The sequence below is a fragment of the Bombus vosnesenskii genome, unplaced genomic scaffold (genome assembly GCF_011952255.1).
Source record: "Bombus vosnesenskii isolate JDL3184/JDL3185 unplaced genomic scaffold, Bvos_JDL3184-5_v1.1 scf7180000013293, whole genome shotgun sequence".
Lineage (NCBI taxonomy): Eukaryota > Metazoa > Arthropoda > Insecta > Hymenoptera > Apidae > Bombus > Bombus vosnesenskii.
The window spans coordinates 2482311-2506665 of record NW_022882944.1 but is presented as its reverse complement, the minus strand read 5'-3'; the positions used below and the strand labels follow the sequence as shown (position 1 = coordinate 2506665).

At 37.4% G+C, this 24355-nt stretch overlaps 1 protein-coding gene across 1 annotated transcript; it reads left to right on the top strand.

Moving 5' to 3' along the window:
* The first annotated feature begins 11758 nt into the window (after positions 1 to 11758).
* On the top strand, positions 11759 to 23287 carry LOC117232712. The gene has a single exon (XM_033492278.1). The coding sequence runs from the start codon at positions 12948 to 12950 to the stop codon at positions 14631 to 14633; it is 1686 nt and encodes a 561-aa protein (XP_033348169.1). The 5' UTR covers positions 11759 to 12947; the 3' UTR covers positions 14634 to 23287.
* Positions 23288 to 24355: the final 1068 nt, after the last annotated feature.

Sequence of the window (24355 nt, the reverse complement as noted above, 5' to 3'; positions counted from 1 at the left end):
GCGTCTAGTGGAATTCAGAAATTTGATTACCGTTGCCAGCGACCACGCTGACGCATTCTGAACGGAGTTGACACCTTGGCCTTGAGAAACGAGCGAGGACAACCGCGGTTTGGATGGAATGCGAAGAAAGAAACGAAACCTTGATTTCAAGGGAGCTTGAGAGAAAAGTGACGAGTCAACTGCACAGGAATGCTGGCAAAAGGAAACCGCGTCTTGGTTGATTTTACTTGAAATCGCAAAGAGAAAGTTCTTTGTTTTTTGGAAGATGATATTTGTTCTGTCTTGAGATGTAAATAGGACAGTATCCTCGCAGAGACTTGAAGAAAAAAAAACTTGAATTTTAAAACACGAATATTTGCAATTTTTTATGGCCTACGAAATTTTTTGGTCATTTGTTAAACCATGTACGAAACTAGCTGAAGATGAAATATGCAACGTCACGTGGTAAGAATAATTCTAAACTAACAATTCTAAATTGACAAAGCTTTAACAGCATGTATAACCAAAGAACACAATATTGTATCGAAGAAATAAAAATCTGGAGAACATCGTGAATTCTATAAAGCTTCTTGTCGAGGAAAACGTTAAAAGATACTAACATATATTTTTATTATATTATACTTTGTTATATCTGTACTTATCTTTCTAATGTTAAAGAGGCTCCAATTACACTTACTTGGACAAATTCTTAACAAAAGTTACAAGTAGAACAAATGTCGAATTCCTCGAAGATAGACTTCTGAAGAAATCCTGATTAAATATCGTTTCTCACAGTTGGATACTTTGACGTTTAAAGTTGCAACACGTACGGTTCGTCGCAGGCCGTGAGAGAAACAGATTTACGGATTAAAAGAAGTAACCCGACGATGATTGTGTGTGTGTTCCATGGACACGTACATGGAATAAAGTGGATCCCCTTCTCCCATAAAGAGACCTGGAACTACGAACCTGCTCGCTTCTCTCGATGGCAGTGACCTGTTATAGGTCTCTCTCACGGGGCCTCATGCTTTATGCTCACGTGCGATCCCTCGGTTAAATGCCAGGCCTTTTGTGCGGCTAGGAAATTCGTCCGTCGATGTTATTGTTCGCCATTACGCAAACCTAAACCACGAGAAAATTCGTACGGTAACCGGGCGACTCCAGTGGATTCCACTCGGTCGAATTACTCGCATTTTTAACTTACGCTTTTAAAACATTTTCATCGTGGGTTGATCGATAATGGATAAACGTTTGCTTTGTCGTTTGAGCAGCTCGATTCAGATACTTTTACAATTAGGAAAGTTCAAATTTGTGATATTTAGATGGTAGATTTTTATGCAACTATAGGATATTTGAAAGTGCAAAGACACATATAATGCACACAGTATGCAAGAATATATAAAATATCGGAAATGTAGTACTCTTTATAACATTTAATAGGCAAAGCAAATCTCTGTCCAGATTCTATTCTTTTAATTGTATCCATGAAAATATTTGCATAAAAATTCACAGTAACTACTTAATAATTTTCCATTTCACACCAATTTCTCAGAAAGTTTATTTCCCCGGTTTTCGTCAATCTCCTATGAAATCGACAATTCGTTTCTGAGAAGCTACGAATTCTCGGTATGCAGAACAGTCTTCCAGACTAAAGGATACCTGTCTCGGCTTCTTTCTTTTGGGCCATTTTGCCGGACCGTTTCCCATTAAGATCACGAGATCAACCCTTCAGAATGTGTTCCTGCGAACTCACCTTGAAACCTCACTTTCCTAAAATTTCTGCAGCGTAACGAAATTAGGAACGGATAGAGAAAGGTCGACCATCCTGGGATTCGGAGCAAAATCGTGAAACGAGCACGGTTCAGTGCACAAGCATCGATGAGGTCGTAGAAAGAATTCGAGTGGTATTCCGCGAAGCGCCCATGGGTGCACGTCACTCGACGCTGTTTTCGCATGAGTTTCATGTTCGTAGCTCCTGCCATCAATAGTCATGTCGATGTATTGCAAGCTATGACCCGATGACTATCTAAAGGCACACGGCTACGTGACGGAAAAGCGGATATTCCGTGCCGGAAGTTCCCGTTGCTCCCGATGCGCGTACCTGAAAGAATTTTTCTAGTTTCTCCTGCGGTATTCGCGCTGATTATGAATATAATCCTCCTTTCTTGGTGTTTGTCAGACAACCGAGAGACAATTAAAACGTGGTTACTAATTAAGGAAGAAAGTCGAAGGGATATTTATTACTTCTCATGGATTTTCTTTCAATCCTAATCGATATGACTTATTTATCATTTTCTTTTTTCATTGAAATTTTACAAGTTTGCTATAGTATAGTCTGGAAGATTTTAATAACCTTTTATGTAAAATATATGGACAAGGGTTTGTACTTATTTGTTAGACCACTAGGAGGCAATTAAAGGCAATTAAAACAAAGTCAAAACTACAGAAGCAAAGATCATTTTCGTATGTACGAATGGACTCTATAAGAACATGTAATATTATTCAAATCGATTCAGAAAGCTAGATATCGTGAAAACGAAGAATAATTTCTAGATTGCGTGCAGCGAAATGATGTTTACAAAATGTGTTTCTCAAATATTAGAAATTTTACTTTATCAAACATTTCGAATGCATTTCTCGGAGCATTCGTGAGAGCATTCTTGAAAGACTATCAAGAATGTTTGGAGCAATGTATTTTGGTGCATATTAAATGAAGTGTTAATTAATAGAAGGAATGTTCAGTGGAACGACACCCGTTAGATTGGCAGGGCAACGACGTCTTAAGTCGGCCGCATTAGTAAAAGTGAACCGCTATGGAGCAACACACCTCATCTCTCCTTCCGTTATTCTAACTGACTGGAGATTTCAATGCGCGCATATACACAGCGCGAACTATATCGACACGGTGCAGTCAATAGACGGTCGAGCCTTATGGTTGAATGAGATTACCACAACGGTCGTATTAAAAAGGATACTTTTAATATAAAAATGTAAAAATTCATTTTTATAGTTCGTTAAACCGTTTCTTTGTGATATTACCTCTATTCAAATTGTATTCTTATTTTAATTTCAAATTTTAGTTCATGACATCGAAATTCATCAGAAGCAAAAATTAATCATTTTCATATTACTGTATGAATATTTATGTATTTATGAGACATTTAAAAATACAATCGTATAAGTACAGTACTCGTATGATGTTCACCGAGTGATAGAAATTTGGGTAGGTTCCATTTAATTTTCTATAGTTACGTTCATAGAAAATATAAATTTGCATAAACGCTCACCATCTATTTGTACATGTTTCGAAAGTAAACGACTCAGTTTAATGAGCGAAGTCGTAAAACAAATCACAGGAATAATCATCAAACAATTGTCCAATTTTCCAACCACCGGACCAGTAATTTAATTATAGAAAAACGTTCAAGCTGAACTCCTCGACTTTTACAATTTTGTATTCGTCTAGCTTCGATACTTGTTTCATGATAAAGGAGAAAGTTTCGTAATAATCGAACTACAGATATTTTCTCAAGACGCAAAAACATTCCGAAGTAATCGCGCCTATTAGCAGAACCGATTTCGCGTTTCTTAGTCGCGCTTTCGACGGATCGAACGTTAACCAAATCGTCTTAATTAACACTCTACTCGTTTGGCCAGTGGCCGAGTCGCCACGTAACCGGAAGAGCGATCATTACGTCAATGCAACCCCTATTTTTACGTTCGATGGACTTTCTCGCGTTCCTGCGGCTCTCAAACGATCGTTAGACTGAAAAACAGCTTTCTTAGTGTTGGAAAATGATGACACGAGATGGAAAGTATGAGGTGTTTGAAGTGTTAAGGAGAGATTCTTACGTGCGTCTCATAGCCTACGGCTTATTTGCGTAGAACTTTCGAAGCTTCCTCGGCACGAGGTAGTAGAAAGCAGTCAAGATCGTCGACGTGCCTTGCGGACGATTGATCTACGACTCAAGGATCTACATGGTACGCGGCAAGGTTGAACTTCGCGGAAATCGTGTACAGAGCGCTCGGATAGAAACGTAAGAAGGAACTATTTAACCGATTAGATAGTTTGATTACGAAACAGAACGGTAGAAAATTTAAAAGAACTGTGTATTTTGGGCAAAAATAGTTGATATTTTTATATTGAAATAAATGTTCTATAAATAAAATATTCGAGATATATAATATAATAAATATTAATATGAATAATTGATGATATAAATGAAATGTTGAAAGGTTATTTGAGTAAGTGAAAGTATTGAAGTATTTTAATTTTTTAAGAATAATATGACTTAAGTGTTCCTGGTAAATAAGACATTCCAGGGTTAGATGAATATAAATTTTAATTATTTAAGAGTAACTTGGTTTCCATGTGCTCGCTGAATAAAATATTCAAATTAATCGACATGAAGTTAATTTGACTTTTATCAGGTATAAATTACATTAGGATTTAATTAAATCTGCTTTAGGTATATGTCTATGATATAGTATTATAAATTTGAATATAATATTCTCGTATATAAAATATTGAAAGATTATAAAATTAATCGAAGAAGAATTTAAGTTGTTTAAAAATAATTTCGTTTTAAAACAAGTTACTCTCTGAGATGAAAGCATCTTTTCGTCCATGTCCAAGGGAAACGAAACATTGAAATAACGATTCCACAGACGAATATAAATATTTCTTTTTCGCAAAGAATTTAAAAATACACGCGAAGCGCTCGGTTCGCAGACGAGAAAGGATACTTTCTTTCCTTTTTATCGGGGTACCGTGACTCGAGTCGCTAACGGTGAGGTTATTGCATTTCCACCGGACAGGATTCTCTGCATATCTCTTGGCTTTTCTTCATACCGCAATTGAAACACACTGGATCATCCCATGTCATTAGCTCGCTCTTCTAATTTCTCGCTCGAAATTATACCTCTTTTAATGATTAATATTAACTGTACCACTTTTTCACGTTGCTCTCTTGAAAAACATTAATTCCTTAGCTGTCAAAGACGTTGATAAATCGTGTAAAAAGAGAATCATCAGCTGCGATCGTTCACACAGAGAGCAATTAAATTAAGAAAAAAGTCGCCGGTCTTTTTGAGGATGTTTTTAGCAAATTCGAAACGGTATACCGTTTTATACCGGAAACTTGAGGCTGTGTCATGCATCGACGCTTAGAATATGTTGACCGATATTACTCTTAGTCATGGGAAGGCTTTTTGTCGCAGGCTCAAGCCGATCAGAACGGTGATTCGAAAAAGATGTCAGCGTTCCTTCGAAAGATTGCAATATCATTTGTGCATCGTAATTTTTCTTTTTATTCGTATTACAGTTACGCCGGCCATTAGTATTTGGCAATATAATGCAGTTCTATCAAATGGCTGGTATTTTCGTTACTAATGGATTGATGAACTGTTTGCAAACGTACAATGAAAAACATAATGTTGCAAAGCATGGAGGAAAAAGGAAACGACATCGTAACATTTCAGGATCATTAGAGGATAATTAATGATTTTTGTAGTAAAATGTGCTACGTTTAAGTATACAAAAAAGATACAGTCGCCGAATTGAGATTCTTCGACGAAATCGGTATAAAAAATATATATAGAATGCATATAATGTAGAATTTACTGGCTGAAACAAATTTGTGTAGGTTTCACTAAACTTTCACAAAAATTGTATTATTAAAAAATTGTTCAATTATTAAAATAGTAATTTAATTATAATAATTTATAATAATATAATTATTTGGACACGCAATGCAATTCGATGAAAATGTTGGTATTTCTATTACAATTGGATTGACGAGCTGTTTGCAAATGTACAATGAAAACTACAATGTTGTGAGGCGAAGTATGGAGGAAAAAGGAAACGAGCAAGTGTCCCAACATCGTTAACCCGGAAAAAGAGAAAGAAGATTGCCAAGTATCTTAAAAGCTTTCCCCGGCTACCTCGAGACCGGTATTGCTCTTTTACCGGAAATATAAGTGGGATTTCTTTGTAGCTTCGAACTCTCTGGTAAAAGTTTGTCACGGTTCTGGTATTACTCGTTACTCGACTATCATTATTCGTAATTATTCAGACGCAAACCCAAAGACGCTAAAGCAATTTGCTAATAAATATCGCACAATGGAGTATCCTAGAATGGGCAATTTTTATCAATAAATTCAGGATGTTATAACGTTATAACGAAAGCAGTTACGCTATAACGATCGCAATTTATCCTCTTCATACGAGTGTTAGATTATTTATTCTTCCTTTTAGGGAAAGTTTGTTCACGATTTAACAAATAACGGTATATGAAATTTAAATACATCATTATTATTATTATTATGTTATTTTTATTCGACGATGGCTTGGAATTTCCCTAAATAGAAAATTTTAATATTTTAATTAAGCTGTCGACTCTAGTGTATAATTAATTATACTGTACGTAAACGGTTTCAATTAAAATAATGTACGGAAAAGGCATAGGTCTGAATAATAGTCGTAAAATAATAATTACTGAAACCATTTACATATTTTCAATAATTGGAAAAGTTTCAAATTGAAACTCGTCAAAATACTAAATCTCGCTAGGAAAAATTAGGCTAACGTAACCCATTGTGTAAATTTCGGTATAAAAGATATTTTTCATCGAGAATATGAGTGACTTGAACAAAATATGATTTATATGAAAGGAATGTACAACGAAACGTTTCATTTCCATGTTGCCATTGTCGGAAATGGCGAGAACGAAAAGTAAAGGAGGAGAAGCGAAGAGAATTTCTGTACAAGGAGGTGATTGCTCGAGGTGTACGCAGCCTCTGGATTCCTCGTAATTAACGTGACAACGACCCACTGACCCACTCGATCGACGATTTCAGGAACCTTCGAAACGTCAGGGTGCAACCCACTCTGTTCTGAAATAAAATCGCTCAACAGGAATATTTTTCACATACCAACGATATTCTCACCCATGAACTGAACTAAGCTATCTCTCCTATAAATATAGAATCGTCGTAAAATTTCTAAGAAAGTCTAATCTCTTTACCAAGTAATAACGTAATCGATTTATATAGATGTTAAATTTATTATTTAGCAAAGTTTCCGACAACGATTAGAAAGCTCGTCTTTCTTAACGTTCTTCTCATTTTCTGCGAAGAAAATAAAATTACCAGTACCATTGAACAGTTCTCTCGGCGCCGATAAAAAGCAAACACGGCACAGAAAAGGACACGGTTCGAGTTTAGATAAGATCGCAAGGAAAATCATAAAACGAGGATACAGCGAGTCGAACGATTTACGTCGATTCCAACGATCGTCCTTCGAAGGATCTCGCGTGGTTCCATCTTCTGAAATAAATACGCGAACGAGTCGGCCCTGGACCCATTTGCATACTAATGTTCCATTCTCGACTGGTCCAGTGTGCTCGCGTGTTTTCGGCATTCTGCCATTTTTATCCACTTCGAACGAGACTGTAAAGATCGGAAGATACGCCTGGTATTCGTGATATCTGCGCGGAATTTTATTTTCTAATTATAGAAGTTAGTGGATTCTGTCGAAACTATTTTGAAGTTTCTTCAATGCTTCGATGCTTGATTCCAAGTTGTCTAAATCTACTAATACAGCGTATAATGTTCATTATCATTTCTGATCGTCTTTGATCGATTCGACAATTCGCTCAAAATGTTAAATTTTGTATTCTAGTTATTATTCTAATATATTTTTGAACGTTCTTCCTGTCAGAAAATTTTGTTACAATGCTTTAAACAAACTACTAGATTTATTTAGAAATAGACGCGAAAGTCGTCTCTATTGCAAATTCGTCTACCTGACAATCGTGCAAAATATAATTAAAGCGCTGTTTTATACAATAATTTATTCGGTAATAAGTATATGTATACCTGAGTGATTACTATAAAACGATATTTCCAATGATAAATTTTGCATTGCCTTTTTTATCATTTATATTTCGACAAGAGCAAAATCTGGTGACTTTTCGTCTATTATAATTTCAAATAATAATGGAAAATATTTCCTTTGCTACTGACCAGGTGTACAAATAATTAACGTCCAACACGCGCTTCTTTACAGAACAGTTTATTCAGTAACATTACACCGTCTTTTTATAATCTATCCTTAATTTTAATTTTAATTAACATTTACGATTTATTTTCCAAAGGTTGAAATATGCTTGTGAAAGAACTCTTCAGTCATTTTATTCCATCATAATTTCCACTAATAAAAGTGAAAAATATTTCTTTTACTACCGTGGAATTAAACGATCGAGTGAAAAAAAAAATACGAAGCTATTAAGAATCCTGTTTGCAGCGTCATACGCAGACTATGAGTAATTCCGGTTGGAATTTCCGGCGTGGAAGAGCCGTTCCCCCACAATTTCTACGTCTTCCCTTTGGATTAAGAGCGGACGACGTTTTCCATGTAATTAGTCGCGAGTACAGGAAGCGGCGAGGAATCGTAGAACGCGAGCGTGTCACGTGAAGCCAGAAAACATGGAATCAGGGTCGCGTGACCGAAGACCCTGACAGTGGCCAACTCGCGAGATTTTGTCTTGTGAAACCACTTGAAAATGAATAATCATATAAAATACAGGAAATGTGACTTAACATGTTTCCCACCTGTGGTTTTCAATCACGGGGCATCCTGTAAAATGAACAGATAGATGGAAAGAGAAGTTAACTAAGAAATCGTTAAACTTTGATTCGATTTAGAATTTATTAGAAATAAAAGCAACGTCTATAAATCTTTCTCATTAGCGCGTGTAATTAATGTTTCTTATCGTGGGTTATTGGAGTGTGAAATTTTCAGATTACGAAGTGTAGATGTTAATTCTAGATGGAGGGAAAAAGTTGATAATGTAACGTGTACCTAATGCGATTTATAGCGATTAAATTAATTAAAGAATTCGTGCGAGATAGAAGTTATTCGACTGTGATAAGCGGAGAATATCTGAAGATTATATACATGTATGCAAAATGATAATTAATTCCTAGTATATGTATAATCACTCACCAACATTTACATGCTGTTTCTTCTTTGGAACTAATAGGGGATAGTTTGAAACATATGTTGTTTGATATCTGACAGCCGTCCGTTTTACGTAATTAAAAATGTTATCTCCAAGAGGTAAGAATCACTAGATCTCATAAAGAGTATAAAAAATTTGTATATCACGGAATGACAGAATCGTTGCAATTTCTACTACGGGTTTGAGGAAGTTACAAGAGATTTATTGCAAATATACACCGAGTAAGAAATTAATATACACTAGGAATAGTAGTATTAAACGTGCAATTAATGCATTATATATAATAGTAAATAAGTAAGTATCGTGGCTTATTAATATAGAGAATAATTGATTGTTCGAATACTTTGATTTTCTCTGCTTCCAGCTTCTAATATAAATTTTCTAATCCTTTTCAAGTTTTATCCATATGATCATGATAGTCTTATTACAGTGCTAATAAGATTTCAAAATGTTTCCTGTAATATGTACATAAAAGGCTTCTAGAAGTGTTTGAATATTTGTATGAATCAATGGTCGCACTGTCTACGATGGCTAATGGTCTTCCTCTCGAATGAAATACAAATACGTTGCAGATAAAATGACAGATGAGAGAAAACTAATTAAGTGGCAAGTATCGAACATTTTGACACCTGTATGTAAGATCACATATGCCGACCTGTCCTTTATAGGTCAGAGACTGCACGATCACAGTGAACGAGGTGAACGCTTACAATTCTCTTTTGACAGAGGCCGATTCCAGGTCTCCAGGTCGAGTCGTCTGGATGTCCGCTTCGCTTCGCGGCTCGTCGCGTGGCCACGAAGGCGAAATCGCGAATATTTATTGCGCAACTGCACGAATCGAAGCATTCGCCGTTAATGCTTTGAAAAGGGAACGCGTCTGTGAAAATCGAATCATTGCCATTTAATGGTAAACTGGCGTTGCAATTCCTTTCGTTATCTAATCCACTCTTTATTCCGAGGAATTTCTGATTTATTACGTACACTTTTCTTTAGCACTTGAATTTGTGGTTGGCCTAACAAAATTCACAGCGCACTTTCATCGAACATTCGATTTTTTTTTTAAACAAAGAAAGAACATTTGTGTTTGGGAATTTGAAGAGACATTCGATGGCTAATTGTAATTTTGCTCCTTATATCTTTTGTTTCTCTTCTGGAAAAATTAACATAGTATTTTGAGAAAATTTGGAAGAAGTTTTCGTTGGAAAACGTATCTGTGATTTAATCATGAAAAGGACGTTTGTCACTAGAAATATATTGTACCGTAGTTTAAAGGAGAGCTGAATTTCAAAGTTCAGACGTCGATGCTTAAATCTTGCCACGAGATATATCGCTGCGACGCGAAACTGCTTCGCTAAATATTTATGAACGGGGTATTCATGAATTCGATCGTAACGTGTATCGTTTTCACGAGTAATCCGTGTTAACCCTTTCCCTGCGATTTCGTCCGTAAATCAGGGTGTCGAAAATTCTGTGTCGACACACAGACTCTGTTAATTTTCATGAAAGCTGCCTTTGCAGCACAAAACGCGTAATTTCTTCCACGTTCTAAACTGCAAGATTTAATCATTCCTTATTAATATTAATAGAGCTATCAATGTGAAGAAAATTCTAATTCTTAAGTTCTCAGATATATGTCAGATTTATAAAAATACCTTTTACCGAATTTTGTCTGATTTGTCGGAAAAATGTATAAATATGAACGCACCTGTTGTATCACAAAATGTGATATTTGATACACGTTGAATGCTTTTCATTAATTTAGTTGTGTGCTTGTGTCTTAAAAAAAACTCGTTGTTTCATTAGTATAGCATATATAGAATACAAAAATTAAATAAATTAAAACTTGTTAGATTCTGCAGAAGATTGGTGTCTTAATACCTGCATTTAGTAATGCACATTGTACATGGTTTTATCTTCTCCTGCATTATGTAACTTTTCTTATACCATTCATTTTAGTTTCTTTGGTGTTATTTCCAGCAAATTACTTGAATGGCATCGAAAAAAGAAAAAGGTGGTACCCATTCGTTTCTTCTCTTCCGTAGCCATAAACTCTTCTGACTATAAAATTTACGACTTCGCAATTCAAAACTCATAATTAATTCTCAGAAATGCTGTGAGTATCGAAAGTGATATATCAGATTCCATCGAACCGTCTCTTCTTCCTCTTGTTTTCATTTTCTTGAAACTAACTGGAATAATTTTGAATCTTAGAATCACCAAAGTGGCCAAAATAAATGGTTCCTTTCAAGTTCTCTATTTTAGCCGAATATTGCAAAAGTACTAAAACGTAATTTTCATGCTTCGTTCCTCGCTAATCCTAATCCTAATCCTAATCCTAATCACTTCTCCATTCCCATTACAAATTTCTCCAGCTTCCTCCATCGTCATCAGGAATCCATTCAACCGAGAACAGCTCGGAACAAAACACTGTTGGTTGCATCACTCGATTCCGTGAAAAAGAAGTACGATGATAGAAAGAGAAGGCTATCGGCGTTCCTTGGCAAAATCGGCTCGGAAGAATGTCCATTTTCCTCGGCACAGTTCCAGACACCCCATCGGACGAAGGGTTCCCGAGGCACATACGGCCTTTGTCAGGGAGTGCCTTTCCCGAAGCAGAAAAGCGGCAGAAAGAGAATCAGAAGAAGAAGGAAGAAAGAGGGAGAAGAAGAAAGAAAGAGAGAAGGGGCCTGGTGGAATAGTGGGGCCCAGTTGGTCGAAGTCTCACGCCTTCCGTCAGTCCTCAGTCTGACGGGGAGCGTACAAGCGTCAACAGCCTCGCTGTTCAATTCCTACCTTCTCTCCGTGCGCGTTCTACCATCAGAAACCTCGCTGTGGAACACCAATCTCGTATTCCACTTCTGCGTACCCAACACGATCCTCCAGGGGCCATAAACAAGAAATAAATTCGTCAAAGTGGGACCAGTCGTCAAGTGAATGCGACCTCAGCGCCATCTATACGAAACACAGTACAGTAATAGTGTAGAACATCGGAAGTAATCATTGAAAGTTCGACTAATAATATCGGATAAACGAAATCAGGGCATAGGTAGACGTATATCTGGATATTTATCCAAGTTGTGAGTGCCGATGAGACATAGAGAAACGTCAGAGACGACGGCCTGCGTGGCTGACGAGGCCTGTCGACCGCGCCTCTGGATTCCAACGGCGGCGACACACTCAGCGTGCCCGTTCGATCGTCGGTGAGCGTTCCCTTGGTAAAAAGTGTGTGTACTTGTCGGTGGATCGGTACACGTGGAGGTAAGGGGCAACCAGGAGGACGTAGACGCCACTGGTGTACACCACATACCACAGGAGGACCTGGCTTGAGCGGCTGGTAGAGAAAGGTGGGAGAAAAAGGATTGGTGGGGGGTTGAAAAAGGTTGGTAAGAGTCGAGCCGGGACGCGTTGGTAGAAAGAAAAACGGACTGACACAGAGGAGGAGAAGGCCAGGTAGAAGAGGAGACACGGCCAGGTAGCTAGTTGGTGGGGAAGTCGTCAGAAGGCGGCCATAATGGCCTGACGCGATCTCTCGCGAGCGGCGGCTACAGCTGCTGCGAAATAGCCGAGAGCGGCTCTCTCGTCCACGCACGCGTATTTTGCAACCGGGCTACGTCTTTGGAAAGTGACTGCGTAATCGCGAGTGGAGTGTGTTACCGGGTGGAGTCCTCTGTAACGTTGTTCCGTGTGTACCTTACGGTCGCGTGTGTTCCTTGAATTTTATTCAGTCGAATCGATGGTTACACGGTGTCCGATGATTCGATGGTTCTGAATGGTTGCTGGCTTCTTTACGCGTAGTATGTTTCTGCTCCTTTTCCGAGAGTATTCATCTTGATAGAAGAGGATAATAAGTCAAAACGACGTAGAAGAAACATCGCAAGAATCTTCGGTCTACTGATCAGTGATCACTAGTACTGGATCCGACGGTCTGACCTAACGAATACAAAAATGAGAGGTGCCAATCAGGATACGGCGACGCCGTACTGTCGCTGCAGAGTCCTTTACTTAGGCAGCTCGGTGCCCCATGCGAGTAAGGAAGGTTTGCTAGGGGTGCAAGAACCTTTGAGAGAACTATACCCAGAACAGGGTGCCTTGGGAGCACGTGGACTGGACTCCTGGCTGAGCGTCTGGAGCAACGGCCTGCTGCTGGAGAATGTGGACGAGCACCGCAAGAAGGTCACCAGGTTCTTTCCCATCGAGGCGCTGCACTACTGCGCTGCTGTGAGGCATGTCAAAGGCGGAAGCGGCGACGCCTCGAACACGAGGTTCCTTCCCTTGGACTCTCCCTTCGCTAGAACGCCCAGTGCCAACCATCCGCCGCTTTTCGCCGCGGTTCTGCGACGAACCACGGGTATCAAGGTTCTCGAATGTCACGCATTTATATGCAAGCGCGACATGGCGGCCAACGCCCTGGTCAGGTGTTGCTTTCACGCGTACGCGGACAGTAGCTACGCCAAGGGCCTTGATCCCTCTGCCACGACGACCAACGGAGTCACCAGTGGACATCCTTCGAATAACAGTCTCTACCACACTCTAGGAGGATCCAGTACTACCCTAGATAGTCCACAAGCGACTCGTTTAGACGCTACCTCAACAGACGACCTTAGCTTGTACAATGGAGATGAGAATCATAAGGTCTGGGCCAGAGGTCGAGAAGAGGTGGACGGTTTATATCAGGAACAGGGGACTCTGAGAAGCACCAAGGGATCTAGACCTCGTCAGCTGGTCGCTCCACCTCCTCCACCGCCTCCGCCCCCTCCACCTTCTCAACCTTTGCTCCTCGAAGAATCTTCATCGTCCTCAGTCCGCAGAAAAGCGAACAAGAAGCTCAAGAAGCTCAAAAACCGATCCTCTCACGAAGATCCCTTGCAACAAGCTCACCTTCATCCTCAATTGCATCAAGGAATATACACTAACGGCCATGGACACCATACTCTGGGTCACCCAGTGAGGCAACAGCACTATCATCCTCATCCTCTGCCACCTAGCAGTCGATCAGTCGCAGGAACTTTGGCCAGACCAGCGCCAGTTTTATTGGTACCAGCCGCAACTTTACCTAGGAAGGCTCACCATCATCCTAAAGGGCTCAGACCGATTCCAGCAGCCGCTCCAATCGTTCCGGTGTACGCTCCATTACCTGTGGTGCCTCCTCCACCCGCTGCAGCCATTTATCCAGCTGGAACTTACGGGACAGCTGGAAATAGGGGCAGAAGACAGCATCTTGAGGCGGATTCTTCGACTCTAGGAGCTTCCAGAAGACTGGCTGCCTCTCACGCGGATCTTACCACCGCAGAGATGAGCAGAGCAGCTGATAGCCCAGAGAACGAGTCGCGTTTTGGAACTGGAATCTATAGAAGAAAGGGCCACTTGAACGAAAGAGCGTTCTCATACAGCATTCGCGCGGAGCATCGTAGCAGAAGTCACGGAAGTTTGGCCTCTCTGGGCTTCAGCGGGCAAAATGGAAACGCGCTGCCCAAAGAAGAGAAGAAGGACAGGGAGATTGCTCAGTTGGTGGCTGGTTTGAACCTGGATGACAGTCCTGAAAGGGTACAGCCGATGCCAGCTAACTCGAGGAGCGGTTACTCGCACCATCAGCAACAACTTCAGCCTCTACCTAGGCCACGACCTCGTTAGGAATTTTCCGGATGTCGATTCTTATTGTAATCATGAGAAATAATCGATGAGTCAAATCTGGAAGTTATACAGTCGGTCCAATATGAAGGCAGATGTTGTTCTATTTGGATTTTGGTTGTTGAAGACGCTTTGTTGCTTCATGATAATGTGAAAAAGCTTGTTTGAGACTGGACCGTTTAGTCAGAGACCAGATGACAGTGTGAACAGACCACTTGGACCGATTATCTTTCTGTTTGTTGAATAAGAACGTATGGTGTTGTCCATTGTTTTGGATGGAAAGTGATTTTCATAGGAAATTTGGACTCGTTTTCTGGAGTCTATGGACTGTTAATCGAGGCACTAGTTTATGGGGGAAAAGATTGGTTCGTGGTGTTAGCGTGGAAAATCGCGATGGGTGGTCGAGTGCCCGACTGGTTCAGTTGGCTTTCGTTTCTTAGAAGAACCTTGCCCGAGTAGGAAAATTACGGATAGGCAAAAAGCTGAAGAACACCCGGCCTCATCTTCGTCTCGCTGATTTCTACCTGTGACCTCGATCGTCTTATCTCGAGCGTCGATCACCTTTGTCGAATTCAGGACTTTGATCGTGGGATGCATTGAAAAAACTCGAGCAGAAATTCAATTCGAATAAATTGAGTTTTAAAGTATTTTTGTGAATTTTCAGATGGGGTTTTAACATTTTTATTCTTTTATTTAGAATCTCTTCGGTTTTATTTATATCTTACTTGTTTTCTTCGTAAGTTGTCAACTTTTGCTATTTCTACTTTTTAATTTGGAATTTTATAATTTTTATGTATGTCTCGATTCTCTATATAATTTGAAATTTTTCATTCTTTAACACTGATTATTTCTGTTGTCGTTTTTCGTTTGACAAAAGGTCCGAGAATTTTTATCGCGGTTGGCGGAAAAGATTGACGACGACGTAATATTTTTGCGCGACCTTCCTGTCGCGAAATGAACAGGCTAATTGGACGAGCTCGAATTATTGTCGTCCAACGAAGATCGTTCTAATGGCTGGAACTCGTTAGACACAGACACGCAACTTTGCAATGTTTCCTTCCAGTTGGCAGAATTACAACTCTGTTTAGGATCCTCCTTCACTAACAGAAAATTACTCAGGAATCGTTAAAATTTTTCAACAGTCAAAAAGTTGTCTTTTTCCAATATTGCAATCGTTCTTTATTTGACAATTCGTTAATGAATTTATTGAGCACGAATTTTTGAAATTTCTACAAATTAATCATAATATAAAATTTTGTTTAAAGTAATTAGAGGTTTTATTAAGAACCTTTATAAGAATTTTCTCTCTCTTTATTTTTTAAACCTTAGAATTTCTTATACTCGGTTACAATATGAAATTTTGTATGAAACAATTGGAAGATCGTTTTTGTTTAATGAAATGGTCATTTTTCTTTTTATAATTTCTCTATGTATTCGATTGAAATTTCTTTGTTGTATTAATGATGATTACCTCGCTATATTTTGTTATAATCGAGGAATCGTATCAGTGGTTTCCCCTAGAAAAGATTACGCGACGGTTCGAATCTCCGACGCACGAGTTACAGCCGACTTGCTCGTGAGAACGTGAACGTTAATCTTAATTGCATGAGAAAAAGTTATACGGCGAGGGTTTCGAGAGCCTTAAGAAACAGAGAACTTTGCATTTCACCGCCTTTCTTTCGTATAATGCTTCGGGAAAAGAGCGAAATAATTAAGACGCTTAGAAACCATGTTGATCAATTCAATGCATTGAAGCACAGCAAAAAATAACGATATTGAAAACATTGCTTTTAAAAAATCTGTTTTGAAATTTACAATTATTTATCATAAATGAATTTATGAAAATCAGTAAACTTGTTCTTCAGAAGTGGTATGTTTCATAATATCAAGGCGATCTTGCGCAGTTAAACTAATATCATTAGTAAAATTTTACAAGTTATAAGTTATCGGTATTAACTTTTCTATATAATAATCAACAAGTTTGACGAGAAATGAAATTTTAAAAATTGTGATTGGATTTTTTAGGGAGACTTTCTAAAGCGTAGAATGCATATAAAATGCGTATAAGATAAAGAAATATTCAAAGTGTAGTATTCGTTATAATATTGATTATAATATTATTAGTTATTAAATTGCCGTGCAAGAATGCTCAAATATAATAAAATTAACTAATTTACAAAAGACAGGATAGAAGCAGATTTTGACTTCCGAAAGATTCTCATTCAACATTTTCTACGCCAAAATCCTTCATCAATAATTTACACGAATCTATCAGAAAGTTAACGCAAACACGAAGAATGAACGATCAACGTTATCGCTTTCACGACAAATCAGGTTTCGTAAACGCGATTAATTGCGAACCGGCCTTGCAGTATTAGCCTCAAATCCTGTTACGACCGCTAATTACTCAGATCTATGAAATATCCCACGCAACACATGATAATTACGATCGTTTGCATGGTGTTCGCTTCTTTATCTTTTTATTTGACCCGCAACACGATGAGAAAAATGAGAGGAGATTGTAGGGGCGCCAACATTAACATGAGGGGGATTTGCATCGCATTCCTTTGACGTACGGCCTCGTTTTTCCATGAGAAAACACAACGATAATGAACGACTGTTTAATAACCACGGAGACATCGAGATTGCTTAAGTCTAATAGTTCGACGCGATTTCGCGCTTATGAGAACGAAATCTGGGAAATCCCAGATGCAATCTCGAACACTGTGCAACAGTATCACCAGCTTACGAAGCTGGCAAACACGTTCCAGACAATTAACCTAACGATCGTAATTAGAACGCGGTTTAATGGCGAGGAAAATTTCGCGAGACCTCTGATTCTCCACGTTCTAATAAAAAATTGAGAGATCATTTTGATCTCTGGAATATTTGACATTAGAAAATTTACACAGATTGATCCGATTTTTGTCCTTGGCGATAATTTGAAAAACGATATCATTTCCTCCTTTTATTTCGAGATTAAATCGATGAAATTTTCGTACTTTGAGAGAAATATTAAAAATTAGAAGAGCGAGCCGAATAGGTTGGATTCTCGTTTTTCAATATAATAATTATCAACAATTTGGCGATAATAAATATCAAATTATTTGAGAAATATCATCATTTCCTACTTTATTTGGAGGCTATATTATTGTTAATTTAAAAGAAAGATAGGTATTGTTTTAGAAGGATGATAGAAGTACAATATTTTCGGAAATAAATGAATGCAGCGAACAATACATCCATAAATAATGAAATAAAAATGTTTAGTAATGGTTGTTTTAACAAAATGATGAACATACTTGGATTAATAAGTGGAAAATATTGAAAGATTATTTTTTAATTGAGATAAATTCTTCGTCCGTCGAAAAAATTACATGGAGGGATTAGAAACTTAATTAACAGCATCGTTGAAAGGGAAAAAGGGTCTGAATTAATTACCTGAAATTTTACTATTCAATTCAGAGACGCGTGTTTGCTCAAGCATCGAGCATGCCTGTTTCGAAACTGGTTACAGATACCTCGTATGCTCGGATGAATACACATTCCTATCGTCGCGTATGCATATACAATTAGGCTCAATTATTATCGATTCGTGGCCGACGCGAGTCTGCTACGCTTGCCGCGACATATTTCGTTATTCAACGTGGTTTTCCTCTCTGCCTTTCTCGTCTGTGCACTTTGAAGAAATATGTACTTTACCTCGATGAAAATGAAAAATACCTTTACTCATCGAGTCATCTGTCTTGTTTGACTTTGAGAATATTTTAAAGTTATTTTTATAGATTTATTAAGCCATCGAATATGTACTTATGAACATTATTTAAATATTTAAAAAACCAATGCATTCGAAGCTTTAGCTTAAGAATAATCCATGATCATGAGACTGAGAGGGACTTTTCGTTAAGTAAAATAATGTCAGTGAGTTATATTTAATTATATCAGCAAATAACAATGAATAATTTCATCAGTAAATGTGCATTTTCTTGAAAAACTTACTTCCATCGATCTTATTAAATCAAGAATCGAGCACTGTTGTAATTTCTTCAGTTTATAAACGTTTCATAATCTCTCGGGAGGAGCAAATCTTCTTTTAACTCCTTGTTTTATTATTAAAAGACGTCAATCGCCTGTCTGTGGCTGGAAGGAAAACAAAATCGGAAAGATTACAACGTCTACGATTCTCGACGTTCCTTTCTTGCTAGTCGAGATTGCGCAGCGATCTTCTGACAGGACGTGAAAAAGGACCTAAAAAGATTAAAGGCATAAACGTGGTTAATGATCGGCAGACGAACGTATGCAAATGAATGGGTATCGCGCAGCATTGCCTGGAAGCGTTGCTTTTTACTGCTCGCGCTTCATCGATCGCATTGATCGACTCGGTGAAAAGTGTCGTTTCGGTTTCGCAACGAGTTTCTCCGTTCTCGCGACACGTAACTCGCGACGATTGCAATAAGAGGGAGAGAAAAAAAGAAAAAGACTGCAGAAAAAAAGAATGAATTGCGTGGTAATTTCAAGGTATCGCGAGTGCAATGGACCGAATTATGCCGCTGAATATATTATTCATAGATAGGAAAATCCTACGTGCGTTGCATGATTTCGTTTAGCAAGGTCGTAGATACATTTTCGATGGAAGAATTGAAAGGAGAATTCAAAACAATCCTTCGTGGAGTAAGATACATAAAATATAGCAAAATTTTCAAGAATTAGAGAAATTGTGCATCGAAACGAAGTAATTTGCAAAAATTGCTGGAGTTTGCAAATTTTCGGCGAAGGCGCGATTAAAATGATGTTAATAAATATATGAGACTGAGTAAAGAATCTTTTTCATAATAAAATATAAAATTCACAAGAATTGTCCATACAAACGAAGAAATCGGTAAAAATCAGAAAAATTCACAAGTTTTTCATAAGAACCACGTTCAGAGTTGATTTTTCCAAAAGATATATTCACGATCAACTATTTCGTCTATTCTTGCCTCCACGATGTAGTTATGGGTTTAACAAACGGAAACGAGTACGTGGACAGACCACGTAATCGCTTTTCGTAACCACATTCGGTGGTCGAAGGAGTTTATGAAACACTGACGACCCACTGACACTTATCAGGCAACAAACTGAAGTCTCTATCTTGCGACACGACGAAAATTCCTTTCACTGTTCGCAAATTGATTGTTCTCGAGTGGACCGTTCTTCAATTCTGATGGCGTCACTATCTCAAACGAATCTAAATACAGTCTCGTCATAGCAATCAAAGTGTTTCGAAAATTTCTGTTGAAGAAATTTCAACGTTAATTCGATTTTATGCAAACGATCTTCCAACTGTTCTGTTCGTTATAGTACTAAAAATGATTTGCTAAATTGGCCATTAAAAGTTAGAAACAACTGGAAAAATACACAGAAGAAATTTCAATTTCAATTGCATTTTATGACAAGGATCTTCCAATTGTTCCATTCGTTATAGTAATAAAAAGAAGATTTGTCAAATTGGTTATCCAATTTTCCACGCTAAAATCACAAATTCTTCCCTTCGACAGCGAATTGTTAACTGTGCACGCAAGCTTTTATTCTGTAAAAATTCGATAAACAACGACAGCTTTAGCAAAGCGTTAGCGAAGCGTTAGCCAGCATGGGAATCAGTGCCAAACGCCATAAATTGTCCGACTTTGCAAAATTGTATCGCGACTGTTTTTGCTCCTTTCAGAATGTCACGTTTAATTCCTTCGCTGTGCTGAATTTAACAGAAAGAAGTGTCCTGTTCCTTCAAACTTAATGGGGATGACACGCGAGTTTTCGTGAATTCGCCTAGTCATTAAGGTTATCAGGCTGGAACGGAAGTTTCGCTCGTTTGTTCCTCGAGGTTGACAAAAATTAGTTTTAGTAGCCTTTTTAACACGTTGTCTACCACGATGAACACCTACGTTACTATATCTTTTTAGTATGTTTAAAAGAATATAAATTTCATGTACTAAAAAAATTATTAACAATATGAATGACTTAGGTAACATTGTTAGAAAAAGGTGCGCAAATGTGATATAATATTTTGTAAAAATCGAATACTACACGATGCAGTATATTTCAATGTATTGCGAATCCCAGTGCAAAATAGTAAATAAAAATGTATGTAAAATTCGCGTGGCAGTCAACGTGTTAATTACCAGGTGGTACCATAAGTAATCTCTGGACAGCGGATTTTTATGCATTTGTAGGAAATTTGAAAATGCAAAATGGTAGAGAATACACATAATATAAAATATCCGAAGTAGATAGCGCTTTCTACGATACTTGGTAGGTAAGACAATTTTCTACCAAAGTTCTACTTTTTTAAATATATATTCACATATATATTCATAACATATTTATATTCTCGAAAATATGAATTTGCATAAAAATCCGCGATCTAGTAATCTTACTTTTTATTTTGCGTCTTGATGCGAAAGATAAAATGAAATAATACGTAGACTGCGGATTTTTACGCGATTGTGGTATATTTGAAAATGCAAAATTACACGGAATACACACAATATGTGCAGTAATACAGAGAATATCCGAAGTATAGCACTCATTATGATATTTTAACAGGCAAAGAAAATTTCCGCTTAGGTTCCATTCTCCCAGTTGCGATCAGAAAAATTTTAGATTTGCATAAATATCCGCCGACTAATAATAAGTAGTATGAAGATTTATATCGATGCTAATACAACGCGCAACCATTGAAAATACTTTACGATATAGTAAAAACCAATATCACATAAAATGAAAGTTATATTTTTCATTCCTGCTAACTTTAATACATTTATTTTATTCTAAAGTAAAATCTACTCGAAAATAAAATGAAAGTATTGAAAGGGATACTAAAAATACTTTGTCCGCTTTTCGTCGAGCTTGTTATTCGAATTTGTTATTCGTAAATTTAGCTTCACAGCGAAAGGATCGAACGAAATCTCGAAAGGGCGATACACGGCTGCCTTCGACGTTCTTAATCGCGATCGAGGACAAGGTTAACAGTTCCGTAACAGAGATCAGCCCGGTGTCATAAAAGAAGAAGAAAGAATCGATCTTCGAGAGTTGCAAGTCGAGCAGGAGGTGTGCAACTGGAACTTATTTATTTAATCGTATGTGCCAGATGATTGTATAGGAAGTTTCAACCAGTGGAGTGTTTTCAACTCGACGATAATTATTGTACTCGAAACAAACCCTTCGATCGAACAGAATCGTATAAATCGTGGCAAATATTTGCAGAGCAAAGTTTTCTTATATTCCTTCCTCGATGAAATTCAACCTTCGATAATAATTGCATTGCAGATAACAAAAAGATATCGTGTTTTACTCTGCGAATAATTGTACATTTCTGTTGAAGGGTGAAACGAATCGTTCACGGTCGATGGTAGTTACAGTTTCTTAGGATTTTCTCGCCGGAATTATTGTTATTAACTCTTCGTTTGACGAATAAAATCAACACTAACCATTAAAGAGTAAAGCAAAAGAGAAGGAGGTGAAAAGAAATTAACAGATCAAGGGAGAAATGGGCTGCTCAAACGAAGAGTTAAACGAAAAGCGGAGATTGGGCCATTCAGAAGTCAAATTTATCGAAGTCTCATTTTTTAGAATCTTTTTATTTTACTTCAATAATAATAATAATAATAATAATAATAATAGTAAGCAAATTATTGTTAATCGTTGTTTACTAGAATATTATGATTTTACGTCGTTTAATTTTTGAAAAAATACAAAATAGATGTGGATGGAGTTGATAAGTTTGGTTTCTGTGTGACTCAGTTGCGCGAGATCATGACGAAGCGCAAACGATTATTTATTTATCGTGGTCTGTGCTTGTTTCGCGGACGTGTACCGCAATGAAAATGTATTTATCACACGGCGAACGCGATGGAGTCTTCTCGCATCTGTTTTCTGGTAGCTTCGTGTTGCCCTGCATAATGCAAACTTCTCTCGTGACACGCTTATGTCTACATCCATCCTCTTACGTAAGCCTTTTAAAGATCACCGATTCGAACATGCAGAGTGCTATTTTCTTGTGCACGAAATATTCAATAAAAGTCGACGAGTTTCCCTTTCAACTATTTATCTTGTATTTTTTTGGAATATTTGTGTAGTTTAAAATTAAAAAAAACATTAACTCAGGTATTCCTTTATTCATAAGATAATGTAATTTTTGTTTCTATTGAGATCTAAATTGATATGAGGTATAAAAATTAAAGTTTCGCTGTTATTAATTAAAGTTTATCGGTGTTAGCCACTTTTTTTAAGAAAATAACTATGGCTCCGAAAGAATGTCGTTGGAAATCATAAGATGAAATAATTTTATCTTCGTCATTTTGGAAGATCGATCGGCATATCTGATTTAATTCGATTCAATTTTGTTGTGTTCCGGATTTTTTATTTCTTGTTCCATATTTGGTTTCTATAGGGTGCGCAAAAGTGTCGTGATAAATTTTGTAAATCGGATAGTAAGCATTCTGCATGGGACGAGTATGATTCAAGAAGAAGAAGAAGAGAGCGAAGACGTTTCTTCTAAAAATGGCGTACATGAAGTACCAGAAGCGGAGATCCGTCCTATCCTCTTGAATTACTTGTGAACATATTATGTATATTGTTACGTGTCGATTGCCATGCAAGATTAATTAATAATAAACTAACAATGCAACTAAAAATCGGGCAGCAGAATTTTAATTTCCGATTTGGGAAAATTGTTCTTAAAACAAATGAAACACTGAATATATTATAAAAAATAGTATAAAAGAAGTATATTATAAAAAAGAAAGCTTCTATTACCTAAAACAGAAATATTGCTAATGGAAAAAGAAGAGAAATGCAACTCTAGATGTGGATCATCTTACGAACCATTCAGAAGCCACATTGATCAATTCCATAAATCGAAGAGTGCAGAAAAGCGATGATATTGCAAAACATCGCTTTTTTCCATTCACCTTACCATTTACTATTATTTATATGACATCTTTTTACAATAGGCAAACTTAAGTCATTTGTTCCTTGGGAATTAAAGATTAGATACTAGAATCGTATGCCGATATGGCGAAATTAAAAAAATTAATAAAAAATGGAATTACGATCAATTTGAAGTCACTTCTAAGAGGTTCATTGATATTTAATACTTTACAACGCTAGACTGCGGATTTTTGTGTATTTAGAGGAAATTTGAACTTTGCACATACTATGAAAAAATACACGAAGTATACAAAGTAAAGTACTTATTATCATTTGAGTAGATAAAACAAATTTCTATCTAATCTTCATTTTTTATCTATATTCATAAGAATATAAAATTGCATAAACATCCGCAAGTCTATTAACAACAATTGTATCGTTATGTAAGTATAAATAACTTTATGACAAATAGTACAGCTTTAGTTTTCCTGGTGAGATACACAGAATTCGATAGATGTCAACATAGAAAGCAGCCTTAATAAAATAAGCAATAAATAACGTAATACTTGAGTGGTGCTATGTGCTATGTGCTATTTTCAGTCGATAGCGATAATTAGTCACATGTGTAGACTTTCGTAATTGACTATACGCTGGTCTCTTCACACTCACACATTCGTCGACCACATTCCATTCTCGCGTGCAATTTTCAGGGTTAACCACAGCCGACGATACGCCAGTTTCGCGATCGCGGTAAACGTCCCTGGAATGCAAATCGCCTTGATTGGCAGCCTAAGTGGAACGCTTCTTTCCTTCTTTAT